The 13,710-nt window shown below is 38.3% G+C and overlaps 1 protein-coding gene across 1 annotated transcript; it reads left to right on the top strand.

The window, feature by feature from the left end:
- The first annotated feature begins 9,257 nt into the window (after positions 1-9,257).
- On the top strand, positions 9,258-12,388 carry LOC115954074 (probable WRKY transcription factor 49). The gene is made up of 3 exons (XM_031071933.1): positions 9,258-9,646; positions 9,732-9,875; positions 11,812-12,388. The coding sequence occupies exons 1-3, from the start codon at positions 9,393-9,395 to the stop codon at positions 12,299-12,301; spliced, it is 888 nt and encodes a 295-aa protein (XP_030927793.1). The 5' UTR covers positions 9,258-9,392; the 3' UTR covers positions 12,302-12,388.
- The last annotated feature ends 1,322 nt before the right edge of the window (positions 12,389-13,710 follow it).

Genomic DNA, 13,710 nt, shown 5'->3' with positions numbered 1-13,710 from the left:
CCAATATCCCTGGATAGCCTGTTCTTTTTTTCTTATATTTCTTTTTTTATTTGAATAATCGGCATGGACAGATTTATTCTTGAGTTCCACCCCCCACCCCCCCCCCCCCCTCCCCAGTTTTTTTATTAAAAAAAATACTAGTATATCTTTATGCACTAACTTTAACAATTTGGTTCAATAAAATTACATTTAGTCTCCCTTAACAATATTATTGATCCTTTTAAAGGCCATAAAAAAATTTGTAAATCTAAAATCTAGAACAAAATTAACAAGCCCTAAAAAATTAGCTCAACAACAAAAATGACGAATAGGAAAACTAAAAATAATTAAGTTTGATCAACTAATTTTACTCAAAACAAACAATTTGACATTTTAAAAGATTTTTACAAAATAATTTTATCTTTATCTAATAGAAGGCGCACACATCAAAGACACACACAAACATAAACACAAAAAAAAAAAAAAAAAAAAAAAACCCAGCAACAAACATACGTCGAGTACCATTTTCATAAATAATTGCATTGTAATGTAATAAGAAACAATAATTCTGTGTCTTTGTTTTCGTTAATGTTTTGTTAATACTAAATGGATATATATATATATATATATATATATATGTAGGGTGTAAATGATTTATGGGCCAAGCCGAGGAGGATTATGGCCCAAGTTCAACGAAATAGACTTTGGGTACCGCCGAGGGTAGTTCAGTCCTCGGCAGACCCAAAGTTCCCCCTCGTAAAGAAGGGTAAAAATGGTATAAAACTGAAACTCGGAAAAAAGATCTAAAATATCCAGGGAAAGCTGCCCTTACTGCCATTCAATGCTCTGAACCTGACAAAGCCGCATTCTTTGGCTTTTACAACCACCCCCAACGACTTTGAATATGGGCTGATGGGACAAGTATCAATCTAGGAAAGGTTGATCCAATACGTGGACGAAGGACAATGAACGCAGGCAAATATAAAAGGAAAAATAAGTAACCTAAAAAGGGGGTTGGGAAAAATGGCCAGAAACCTGAGCCTCCCAGCCCACCTCCAGGAGAAAGACTCCAGGGGTGTAGGAAAACTTAAACTGGTACGAACACCGTGAAAAACCCACCGCCTATCAACCAAGGCCTAGCCTTCCAAACCCACGCTCTACAAATGATATTGTTAGGGGCCTTTTCACGTGCGAACCCGACACTGTTACGGTCCGCCACGAAACGCGTCCTTACAATTGGCGCCGTCTGTGGGGAGGGCTTGTGTGTTGGTATAGGAAGTGGGTCGATAGAGTTTCTCCGATATGTCTAGCCGTTGGTTACAGAGTTCTAAGTATAAAGTTCTGTTAGGAACTACGTTTCTTGATTAGGGGCTTGGTTGAGGAGCCAACTCCCTTAAAGCCAAGGTCCCCTGTAAAGAGTAAACTAGGTACCTTGCAACGTTAACCGTATGGATAAACTCTAGGGGCTTGGCTGAGGAGCTAACTCCCCTAAAGCCAAGATCCCGCACAAGAGAAAACTAGGTTTTGGACAGAACCAAGGCATTGCATGGTCCTCGGACCCAAGCCTCAGGGGAAACCAACTACCTGGATGTGGAAAACTAGGTTTTGGACAGAACCAAGGCATTGCATGGTCCTCGGACCCAAGCCTCAGGGGAAACCAACTACCTGGATGTGGAAAACTAGGTTTTGGACAGAACCAAGGCATTGCATGGTCCTCGGACCCAAGCCTCAGGGGAAACCAACTACCTGGATGTGAAAACTAGGTTTTGGACAGAACCAAGGCATTGCATGGTCCTCGGACCCAAGCCTCAGGGGAAACCAACTACCTGGATGTGGAAAACTAGGTTTTGGACAGAACCAAGGCATTGCATGGTCCTCGGACCCAAGCCTCAGGGGAAACCAACTACCCGGATGTAATGAAAACTAGGTTTTGGACAGAACCAAGGCATTGCATGGTCCTCGGACCCAAGCCTCAGGGGAAACTAACTACCTGGATGTGGAAAACTAGGTTTTGGACAGAACCAAGGCATTGCATGGTCCTCGGACCCAAGCCTCAGGGGAAACCAACTACCCGGATGTAATGAAAACTAGGTTTTGGACAGAACCAAGGCATTGCATGGTCCTCAGACCCAAGCCTCAGGGGAAACCAACTACCTGGATGTGGAAAACTAGGTTTTGGACAGAACCAAGGCATTGCATGGTCCTCAGACCCAAGCCTCAGGGGAAACCAACTACCCGGATGTAATGAAAACTAGGTTTTGGACAGAACCAAGGCATTGCATGGTCCTCGGACCCAAGCCTCAGGGGAAACCAACTACCTGGATGTGGAAAACTAGGTTTTGGACAGAACCAAGGCATTGCATGGTCCTCGGACCCAAGCCTCAGGGGAAACCAACTACCTGGATGTAAAACTAGGTTTTGGACAGAACCAAGGCATTGCATGGTCCTCGGACCCAAGCCTCAGGGGAAACCAACTACCTGGATGTGGAAAACTAGGTTTTGGACAGAACCAAGGCATTGCATGGTCCTCGGACCCAAGCCTCAGGGGAAACCAACTACCTGGATGTGGAAAACTAGGTTTTGGACAGAACCAGGGCATTGCATAGTCCTCGGACTTAAGCCTATGGGGAAACCAACTACTTGGATGAGGAACCAACCATTTAAAGAAAAAAAAAAAAAAAAACTACGGCCCGTAAACCTCGAAATCCCTCCGAAGGGAATTCCGCGTTAGCAGACGGGTTAATACCTTGATTGCGCGGATTCCTCGGTCTACCCTCGGATCCCCAGTATCAAAGGGGTTGATGCGATACGGCGCAACATATTACCCCAAAAGCACAACCAAGGTCCCTCGCTACTTAGCTACCCTTTCAGACGAATTATTTAGAGATTATCGTTCTCGAACATCGGTCTAGCATGCATCGCGTAATACTCAGCGCTTATCCCGGTTAGTTCCAGGAATTTAATTTATTGAAAGTTGTCATTGTTATACTTGATAATATTTGTGAGTTTAAATTAGAAGGAACCTGTGTTAAAGCATTTTTTCTGCCTGGAATATCCTTAAGGGCAAGCTTGCATTTAATATTCATGCATAAAGTAGTGGTTACGGAGAAGGAAGATATGTATGGAGAAACAGACACATATTTTATTAAGACAAAAGAACAGTACAGTGTACAATGAAAAGCTGAAACAAGCTTACATTAAAGCTGACTACATAAGTAAAGGAAAATACAAGTGAGTGGAGATAAGGCCGTGGGGACAGCTCAGAGGAGAGGTTGGCTACTGCGCCAAGTTATTGTTTAAGGAAACTATTCCTCGACACTTCTGCATGCCCATAACTCAGGCAGGAAAAGAACCTGACCTCAGGCTAACATCGTCTACAGAAAAGGCGCAGGGAGCCGGAAGTTGGGAAGCCCCCGCAAGAATTTGCCGGTTGCAAGGTAGACAGTGCTGATGGTGGAAATTCCTTCTTCGGACATACCAAAAATCTGGCATGACCAGAACCTGCTTCGGATTTTGACTGAAAGGAGGGGAGACACCCTCCCCCCTCCGTAGAAGTGTAAATTTCTCTTTAAATTTATGCTTTCTTGGCTCGTGCATCACTCCTTCGAGTCTCGGGAGGACACGGCGCCTCCGCGGTGGAGAAAGTTCTTTTTCCCTAACCCTCGCCTCAAACATGATTTCCTAAAGGAGAAAGCTGAAGGATTTGTGCGTAGGAAAAGTAACTTTCTCTCCTGTTTTATATCAAAAGATAAAATAGTAGCATTTAATTCACGCAGCGTCCCAAGGAACGCTACAGACAAAATGTCTCTGGCTCGATTTCCAACGTCGTCTGCAACCCTGAAGTTAGAGGAGTCTCGAGAAGGCGCACCTCGAATACTGGGACGCCCAAAAAGTATCGCGTGGCCTGAGAATACGGAAATACCCCCTAATTTTGGGCCCAGTCAACTCACGGCCCAGGCCCGATTTAGCACAAGGGCCCAGGGACAGAACCAAGGCCTTGTATGGTCCTCGGACTCAAGCCTATGGGGAAACCAAGCACGAAAAATTATAAAAATTACAAGTTTTTGGACAGAACCAAGGCCTTGTATGGTCCTCGGACTCAAGCCTATGGGGAAACCAAGCACGAAGAATTATAAAAATTACAAGTTTTTGGACAGAACCAAGGCCTTGTATGGTCCTCGGACCCAAGCCAATGGAAAAACCAAACACTTGGATAAGAAAAGGTTTGAATCTCATAAGAAGAGTTACTTGATAAAAATGCCAGGTCACTTCATCCACGGCTTAAACACCATAAAGGGTTAAGGCCAATAAAGGTGTAAGGAAAGGGGTGGAACGCCCCAGCGCTTAGTCATATAAGAAGACCGCTCATTTGGTGGGTGCCATATCTTCAAATGGCTATTCCTTACCTGACATCAAGCCTTCGTTTTTCACCTCGTCTAGCATGGGGTAAGTATTACTCTTCATTGATCGGCCTTATTAGGCCAAGAATTTCTATTAAAGTTATGGCGATATCTATTTATTATCGAGTATTTTGGTTTTAGTCGTCATTGATTTAGATATTATATCATTGTGCCGAGCAGTGCTTGCAAATTTATGAAAACATAAAGACATAATATGCGAAACAAGGTAGACAACAATCTTTATTGATATGAAAAATTGCTACAACATACAAAAAGGGGCTCAAACGAGCCTATACAAAATGTAAACTGCCTAAGCAACCATTACATCTGTAGTACAGAAAGGTAAACTGTCAAGCTTCTTTTAAACTCGTCTTCAAAGTTTCTCCAATCTCTGCCTCATTGCTGCTCATACTAAGAGAGGGACTCACTTTAAAAAAGAAAATGAATGAAGAAGAAGGAAATAGTAAGGAAGAAATCAATGACGAAGACGAAGGGGATGAATAAAGAAAATGGAGGACATGAGTAAAGAAGGAGGAGAAGAAGAGAGAGGGATGAAGAGACAAAGAGAGGAGCAAAAGATAGAAAAGAAACAGCATCAGGGCGGAACTGGTGCTGGGAAGACAATAAGAAGAGGGAGGGGGAGGGCACCAAGGAGCAAAAGAGGGAGAAGCAGAAACGCTTAGCCCCTGCCTCAGCCCTGACTCCTAACACGCCGGTGCCATATTAGGTACGCTCGTGAGGAGCCGGGTGGTAACGGTCTTGGGTGTTCTCGACTCCGTCACGTCGAAAGTTTGACGTGACGAGTCCCTGCTTCGGATTTTAACTGAAAGAAAGATGAGGTTGATTTTGAGTCTTCGCCATCCTTGTCCCGATCGAGCCATGATAAGCTTTATCGGAACGTGGCGTTTTTGGGAGGGGTGGGGCTTTTGCATCCCTTGTTGTTATGGTAAAGTATTTTACGATTAAGCGTATAAACCAGCGAGTAAACCGAATCCTAAGGGAGGCTAAGTATTCCAGAGTCGCAGGGGGATGAAAAGGGATTTTTGGTAAAAACAATAACCTCCTCCTGTCCTACTTATACAGAGGGCGGAGCGGGAGGCATTTAATAGGTTCAGATCTCCAAAGGAATCAGCAAACCCAAACACGCCGGTTCCACTTCTCCACCCCATCAGAATAAACCGTCGAATTAAAGTAGTCTCGTAAATAGTGATTATTCAAAGCTCGTTTTGGATACCCCAAGCGATAAGAACGCCTCAAGCGCGAAATTAAAAACTATCTCGTAGACCGGTGAATCTCTTGGGCATATGAGGAACCGCCAGCGTGTTTAATAGGCCGAATGGATTGGGCCACAGGAAGAAGTTTGGCGTCACCAAAACCCCCCTGTCCAGCCCAGGGGTTGGACAGCCGGGTTTTGAGGGGCTAATGTAGGGTGTAAATGATTTATGGGCCAAGCCGAGGAGGATTATGGCCCAAGTTCAACGAAATAGACTTTGGGTACCGCCGAGGGTAGTTCAGTCCTCGGCAGACCCAAAGTTCCCCCTCGTAAAGAAGGGTAAAAATGGTATAAAACTGAAACTCGGAAAAAAGATCTAAAATATCCAGGGAAAGCTGCCCTTACTGCCATTCAATGCTCTGAACCTGACAAAGCCGCATTCTTTGGCTTTTACAACCACCCCCAACGACTTTGAATATGGGCTGATGGGACAAGTATCAATCTAGGAAAGGTTGATCCAATACGTGGACGAAGGACAATGAACGCAGGCAAATATAAAAGGAAAAATAAGTAACCTAAAAAGGGGGGTTGGGAAAAATGGCCAGAAACCTGAGCCTCCCAGCCCACCTCCAGGAGAAAGACTCCAGGGGTGTAGGAAAACTTAAACTGGTACGAACACCGTGAAAAACCCACCGCCTATCAACCAAGGCCTAGCCTTCCAAACCCACGCTCTACAAATGATATTGTTAGGGGCCTTTTCACGTGCGAACCCGACACTGTTACGGTCCGCCACGAAACGCGTCCTTACAATATATATATGAGAGAGAGAGGGAGAGATTTTTATTTGGAGTTTTATAATGATTATTATTTTTTTACTTCCGCTCTTAACTCAAAGTCCAGACTTTGTTTTGATAATTGGATAGCCTGTTGTTCTATTGTAAAAAAATGAGTAATACTATAGACACATAAAAATGCACAACTTTGTGTCACAATTCGGCACGTACCGAGTTGTGATTGCTAGATGCATGATGGTGGGTCATGTGAAACTACGCTTTCACCACTTACAACTCGCTATGAATTGTGACATAAAATTGTGTATTTTTATGTCTCTCTATCATTGCTAAAGAAAAATGGATATTACAGTCGATTTTTCCCGAAGATGTCATAGGACCATCAACCATCAGGAAGGTTCGTTGATGCCTCAAGCTCTTGGGCCTAATTTCTCTGACTCTGTTTAACCAATATCCCAATACCCAATTTCCAAGGGACCCACTTACTTAGCCCTGCCAAGTTTTTTTTTTGGTTTTGCCCTAAGACTGGGTCACTTCTTGGGAATAGGGCTCGGCAGTGAGCCCCAGGACGTGGACAGCTCGAACCCAGCTCCATCCTTCAACACGTGAAAATCGACACGAGAGTGGGACCCTCCATTGCCAACACGTGTCTCCCAAATCACGAGCCTCTTGGCCCCCCCACCCTAAAATGGGCGCTGACTTTTGTGCACAAACACAGCCTCTTCGCCTAAAGATTTTGGTTCAATCTTCACCGCACCACACCAGCCCCAGCTTCGCTAACCGACGCTTCAGCAGCAAACCTAAGCCCACTCTGACAGTCAACCCATAATGCTTGTCTCGCAGTGCCCCTCCTCTTAGTTTAGTAGTTTTCTGGGATTCACAAAGTCAAAGCCATATAAAACCAAAAGTTCCCTGACTTTGAAGGAAACAACACGGATCACCTTGCCCTCTAAAGACAAAATTCCTGTGGTGGTTACATAATTTAACAGAGTAGATGCCCCCTAATTAAACTGTATATTTTTGCTTGTCCATTTCTGTGATCACGAATCCGCAACGTGTCAATGTGCTATCGACTTGTAAATTTGAGTATTCAACACACACACACACACACACACACACACACACACACATATATATATATATGGTGGCTTCTTTTTTTTAAATTGGGTGGGTGTTAATTAGTGCAATTAATGTGTGTATATTTAGTAAAGGATATTTTGTGAATACTTACAATTCTAATGTCCAATTAAGCCATATAGAACTCAAAAGGATATTTATTTATGTTGATGGGTCAAGCCTTCTATGAAATATCTCTATTTTATTTTTAGGAAAATGTTAACAAGAAGGTGCAAAAAAAACAAAAACAATGTCAGAAAAAGTCAAAAAACACTAAATGGTACTTATAAACATGAAAAAAAATGAAATAAAATTGTAAAAAAGACAAAAAATTGTTAGAAAATTTTTTAAAAAGTTGTTAACGGGCACCTTTCGGTGGTCATTAACACAACCCTTATTTTTATCTATTGTCATATGTTTTTTTGTTGGTCATGTTTATGGAGAGATCCTAGTTCACTTCAAGGTGATCTACCCTAAGATAGTCCAAACCATGGTTTGTAAACCGGGGTTGGATAAAGAAATCAAAAATAGGATTTGTTTTGGTTCTCTCTCATCTAACCAAGATTGGATTCATGGTCAAATCGATAATATCATAAATAATTTATGTCCGTCATGCTCACGGAAAATTGTCTTTGCATTAATCTAGAAGATGCTTTTAAAGTTTGATTGGACATAATTGAAAATAGGATCAGTTTTGATACTCTAATTAAGACTGGAAGGGTAGTATTTTATAAATAAAATAAATAAATGTTTATAACTAATAACATTTTCTAAGAAAACTAAAATTTTAATGATTTTTATTATTTTATGTGAGGTTTTACATCCCATATTAAGAAAATAAAATTAATAAATTAACCACTACAGAGAATTTGTTGAGATGTCTCAAACCAAGAATATTCTTCTTGATATTTATATGCTTCTAATGTTGAAGTTGTTTTGCACAGTTTTAATACATAGCCATTAAGACTTTTAACCGGGTATCAAAACATTCAATAGTTTTATAAACGTTTTCACATTTGAAATCAATCCTTCCTACAAAAATTAAATATTTTGAGTTTGGATATTTTGGATCATACTTTGTGTTTTATACTAATAAAAATACTTCTCACACTAAACTTATCATAATTTATACAGCTTTCCATTATAATCTATCCAATAATGTAAGCTCAAAGAATCTGATACCATTGAAAAACACTTCAAAAAAATAATCTGAAGGATTTTTTTAAATAGTTCTTTAGTGGTTGACCTTTGCTTTTGTTGAACTTTAGTCATGGGTCAGGTAGCTTTGGTCCACCTTAATGCATATATCTATCCCATCAGAAAATATAAGAAGACAAAGATACAATTTGAAAATACAAAAGCACGCAGTAAAGTAAAGATAAGTACTACAAAAATGTGACACCCCATCTACACTATTTCATCAGCACCAGATCTTGAATGTATGTTTAGATAACCAAATCCCCTAGAATCTGGACCATCTATATTTGACAAAGAACTTATTAAATTTCTTTGAGAAAGAACAAAACTATTGTGAAAATTTACCTTGGACACAAAGAATCACCATCAGAAATAATGGGGCGGTGCCCCAGTAGTGCAGTTAACCAAAAATGTTACCGTTGACAAGGATAGCTAGAATTCTTAGCTAAAGTCAAAGCCGAATACATACAAAGCAGAAACACTGAAACACAGCAACTCTTTTCTTTAAAAGTCAAGAGGGCAAACACATGGACGACACAATTTTCTCTTTATCTGCTCCACTCTCTCCCTCTTTTAGTTCATGAACCCTCCAAGATTATTACATCTTATCATTATCTCTAATTCTTTCACCACCTTCTTCATCTTCTCCTTTTGCACTAATAACTTGGTTATACTAGCTAGGTATACAGTATAGTAATGGAGGAAGTAATGCATACCTGGTCAGATGGGTTGGAGGATGAGCTTGTGAGAGAGCTTCTTGACAATCAATCACCTTTCTTTGTGCTACCTCAGAGTACTACTGAATTGAAAACAAGTAGTCCTTTTGATGAAGAAACCATTAACCAGTTCATCTCTACTGTCTATTCCGGGCCTACAATTGGAGATATTGAGAATGCATTATCAGTGACAAACCCGAATATGGACCAACCCCAGCAACTTCCACAAGCCAGGTTTGGACTCACTTTTAGACCTTTTTTAGTTTTTGACAAACTAAATTATGAAATCTTTGATACGAATATATACTTTCTGTTGCAGAATTTCTATGTTGGACAGAAGTTTAAATAAGGTTGAGAATAAGTATACTCTGAAAATCAAAAGCTATGGAAATCTGATGGCTGATGATGGATATAAATGGAGGAAGTATGGACAGAAATCCATCAAGAATAGCCCAAATCCTAGGTAAATTTTTCCTTCTGTTTTACCATTTCGGTTATAACATTTTTGGCCACCAAACACGCACAGAAACTCTTAAAATTGAATTACGTGATAAAACTTCTAGCTTTACAATCTTTTCGAAATTGAGGACATGGAGAGTTTTGGATACAAATCCTTTGTACCACTTTTCGTGTTCCTCTTTATGTTTCACTAATCATTATTTACCATATTGTGATTCACTTTTTTTATAAAATAACTAAAATTTAAAATGGAAAGCAATCATACACATGGAAAATAATGATCGGTGGAATATAGAATGACACACAAAAAATGGTATAGAAAATTTGCATTCGAGAGTTTTGGCATCAAAACCTACCTCGTGGTCTTGGTGGATAGATTATAAACAACCACTCACAATATTTTATTGAGACAAAAGTTATGATCTTAAAAAAACTTAAGTTTGACATTGTGACATGAAAGCCTAGCAATGCTACTAATACAAAAAATTTCACAATATTTTTCTACAATTGTTGAATGGTCAAATTCTTACTAATTCTTATATTAGAATCCACTATTAACTTTATTTTTTTTATCTCCTACTAACCGCCTATCACATCAATATTTGTTATTATTTTTTTTTTTTTTTGAGTCTATATACTTTTTTTGTGGAAGCATTAGATAGTCATAAATCCATAATAATATGAGGTACTGGGGTCTTGTCATTTTTTTAATTCGGGCTTCCCTGGGACCATCTATTTTCTAAAGAGAAATGATAAACACCGGGCCAGTGAGGCCCAATCTTAATTGCAAAGTAAGTTAACTTGCTTTTTCTTCTCCCCGCTATGGTTCTTTTTGTTCCACGGGAAAGGCCACTTGAGCGAAATGATGATTTGCGTAAAGATTGCATGTAACATCTCACTCAGTTGAATTAAATCTCACATGTATATGGTTCACCCCATATGAGAAAGATGTGTCATACAAGTATACAACCAACCATCCACTTAAACCTGTCAAAAAATTGGATGCCCATTATCCATTTCCAATGTTCTTTTCTTAGTTTAAGCTGTCTTAATTCTTAAAGGCCCTTTACAACACTAAAGGACAGTACGAAATTATTGGTTTACTTAGTGTTGATTTATTTTAGTTAGTATTCTTTTTGTATCAATAATTATCTCATGTATCGTTATGTGTATCATCTCTCTCTTAAATAATGTTTAAGCCCCATAGTCATATTGGATCCATAGTATGTGAGAGAGATGATGATGTATTATGAATGAGAAACCTCTATTATCTTATGGGATCTACACAAATATATATATATATATATATATGTATGTATGTATGTATGTATGTGTGTGTATGTATATTTGTGTGTATGTTCATTCAATAAAAAAGCTTAGCCTCTGTTTGGATACATATTATAAATGGAAATTATTTCACTATTCAGCTTATTTTTACTACTATTCATGGGTCTCACTGCATTTTTTGTTATTATTCATGGGACCCATTATACTATTTCAACTAACTTTTACCTTTATCTATAGTACTTTCAACAATAAGTTTTCAGTTTCAGCAAAATAAATGGTATTCAAACCGACCCTTAGTGGAATAAAATATGATATGCTAATTTTAGTCTTTCTCCAAATATGGCATATTATATTTAAGTTGGCTCCATGTAAGCAAATATTTTAAATTGATCAAAGGGTCAAAATGAAGGGAACAAGTTGTCACCAGAAGGAAAGATAGAAGATGTGGGGTCCCTCTAATTTATGGGTAGCATTTATTTTAGCCTCTCAAATATTAACATATGTGTCAAGAGTCTTATAGTTGAGTTGACATTATTTGGTATTTCAAATGAAAATATGCAGATTCAAATCCTTCACCAATAACACAAATATGTTAACTTTTATTCTTATCAAAAACAATTCTCACCAATCTTTGTGATTTTGATGGAACACAGGAGCTATTATAGGTGTACAAATTCAAGGTGCAGTGCAAAGAAACAAGTAGAGAGGTCTCGCGAGGACCCTGAGGCACTCATCATCACATATGAAGGGCTTCACTTGCACTTTGCTTACCCATACTTTTTACCTAGCCAATCCTATGTCAATCCAACAACCAAGAAGCCTAAGAAGTCATTCTCACAAGCCCAAGACCCCCAAGACCATGAAACCCAACAAACACAAGAAGTCCAAGAAAGCCCAGAAAATCTAGCTACTTCGCCATTATTAATCACATCTGAGGTCTGCTTACAAGGATGGGACAAAAAAGAAGGAATGAGCTCACAAGGGTTGCTTGAAGATATGGTGCCATTCATGATTCGAAATCCTCCAACCAATACATCCTCAAATTCCTCTTCTTGCTCGTCTTACCATTCACCTCCTACTTCGCCTTCTTCTCTGTCTTGGTCCACTAATTATTCAGCTACATGTTTTGATATAGGCATCTAGCATTATATTAAAGTTTACTTTTATGGTTTTCTTGTAATGTGAGATTAAATAATTAGGTATAAGAACAAGAAAACATGCTAAGATCATATGTAGTTTTTAAATCTTGTTTAATATATATATATATATAGCAAGGAACAATCTTATTGTATTTTAAATTTATTTTAACTTGATTGATTCGAGAATCTTATGCAAGAAATTTCACATGTACCTCCTAATAGAACTCAATTCTTTCTCTCAGTTCGTTTTGGTAGAAATGTCTAGTCAAATTAATTTTAGGTTAATTTACTAACTTGGTCTTTCAATTATGGGATAAAGAGCAATTTGGTTCTTCAACTATGAATTATGTTAACTTTAACGCTCTCAACTCTCATTTAAACTTTAATAAAATTAATGTATGTAGCAAATAGAGAGTAGTTAAAACACTATCGTGGAGAGTGTAAAATTTTCAAAATCAAGTCAATTTTCATAATTAATTTTTTTTAAAAAATTTAAATTAGTAAGGAAACCCATGGATGACATTGACTTGATTTTAAAATTAAAAGACTAAATTGACACAATTCATAATCGATATACCAAGTTGAACTTTTATAGACATTAACTTGATTTTAAAATTATGATAAGTGGATGTAGTGAGAGACAAGTTAAGGTTAAGGGCAATGGTAATCCAATTCCTCACTACTTTGAGTCACAACTTGATGGGCAAGATATGTCTCACTCTATAGGCAAGATTGAGATTTCTGATTTTCTTCCCATAGCTTTTCCAAAATGCCCTTTTTTTTTTCTTCAAAAAAACAACAACAACAACAACAACAACAACAACAACGCATTCTCATTTCTTACAAAACAGATTGTTTGCATTTTCTCATAGACCATACAACAACATAAAAAGCTCTTGTACAAATTAACCAAAACAAGACATAATTTAAGAAAAAAGCTTTCGTATGTTGCAAAATAAGATGTTAACACACATACTCTTTCTCTTTCTACAGTTGATTGTGTAGTACAACAATAGTTTTGTACTACATCAAAATATCAATTCAAAACCAAACATATAAAAGTTTATACATTTAAATAATACATCCCTTTTTTTATCCCAAAAAAAAAAAAAAAAAATTCAAAACCAAACAACACACATTCTTAACATCATTATTACATACAAGGAACCCAATAATTTATAATGAATCAATAGTTTAGCCTTAAGAGGATGAAAGTTAAAACATCAAATCAAGAATTGATAACTTCCCATGTGAGAGAGAAACAATAGAGGTTGAGAAAATAGGATAGAGTTTTGAAGTGAATTTTAGGCATTTACAAAAGTAAAGATATTACAAGAATTTTGATTCAAAATTCATTAAAATTTTTCCATTCAACTCAATTCCTTCCAATTTTAACAAAATAAAAAATAGCTT

This window comes from Quercus lobata, chromosome 7, assembly GCF_001633185.2.
Source record: "Quercus lobata isolate SW786 chromosome 7, ValleyOak3.0 Primary Assembly, whole genome shotgun sequence".
NCBI lineage: Eukaryota > Viridiplantae > Streptophyta > Magnoliopsida > Fagales > Fagaceae > Quercus > Quercus lobata.
The sequence above is the reverse complement of the archived record's forward strand: the minus strand, read 5'-3'. Positions and strand labels throughout refer to the sequence as shown.

What these genes read in the sequence shown, in the direction of transcription:
- LOC115954074 (XM_031071933.1), top strand. Translation starts at nt 9,393, where the DNA reads ATGGAGGAAGTAATGCATACCTGGTCAGATGGGTTGGAGGATGAGCTT. An exon ending in CAGCAACTTCCACAAGCCAG is followed by an intron (nt 9,647 to 9,731) that starts GTTTGGACTCAC and finishes TTTCTGTTGCAG; the next exon opens with AATTTCTATGTTGGACAGAA. An exon ending in AAGAATAGCCCAAATCCTAG is followed by an intron (nt 9,876 to 11,811) that starts GTAAATTTTTCC and finishes GATGGAACACAG; the next exon opens with GAGCTATTATAGGTGTACAA.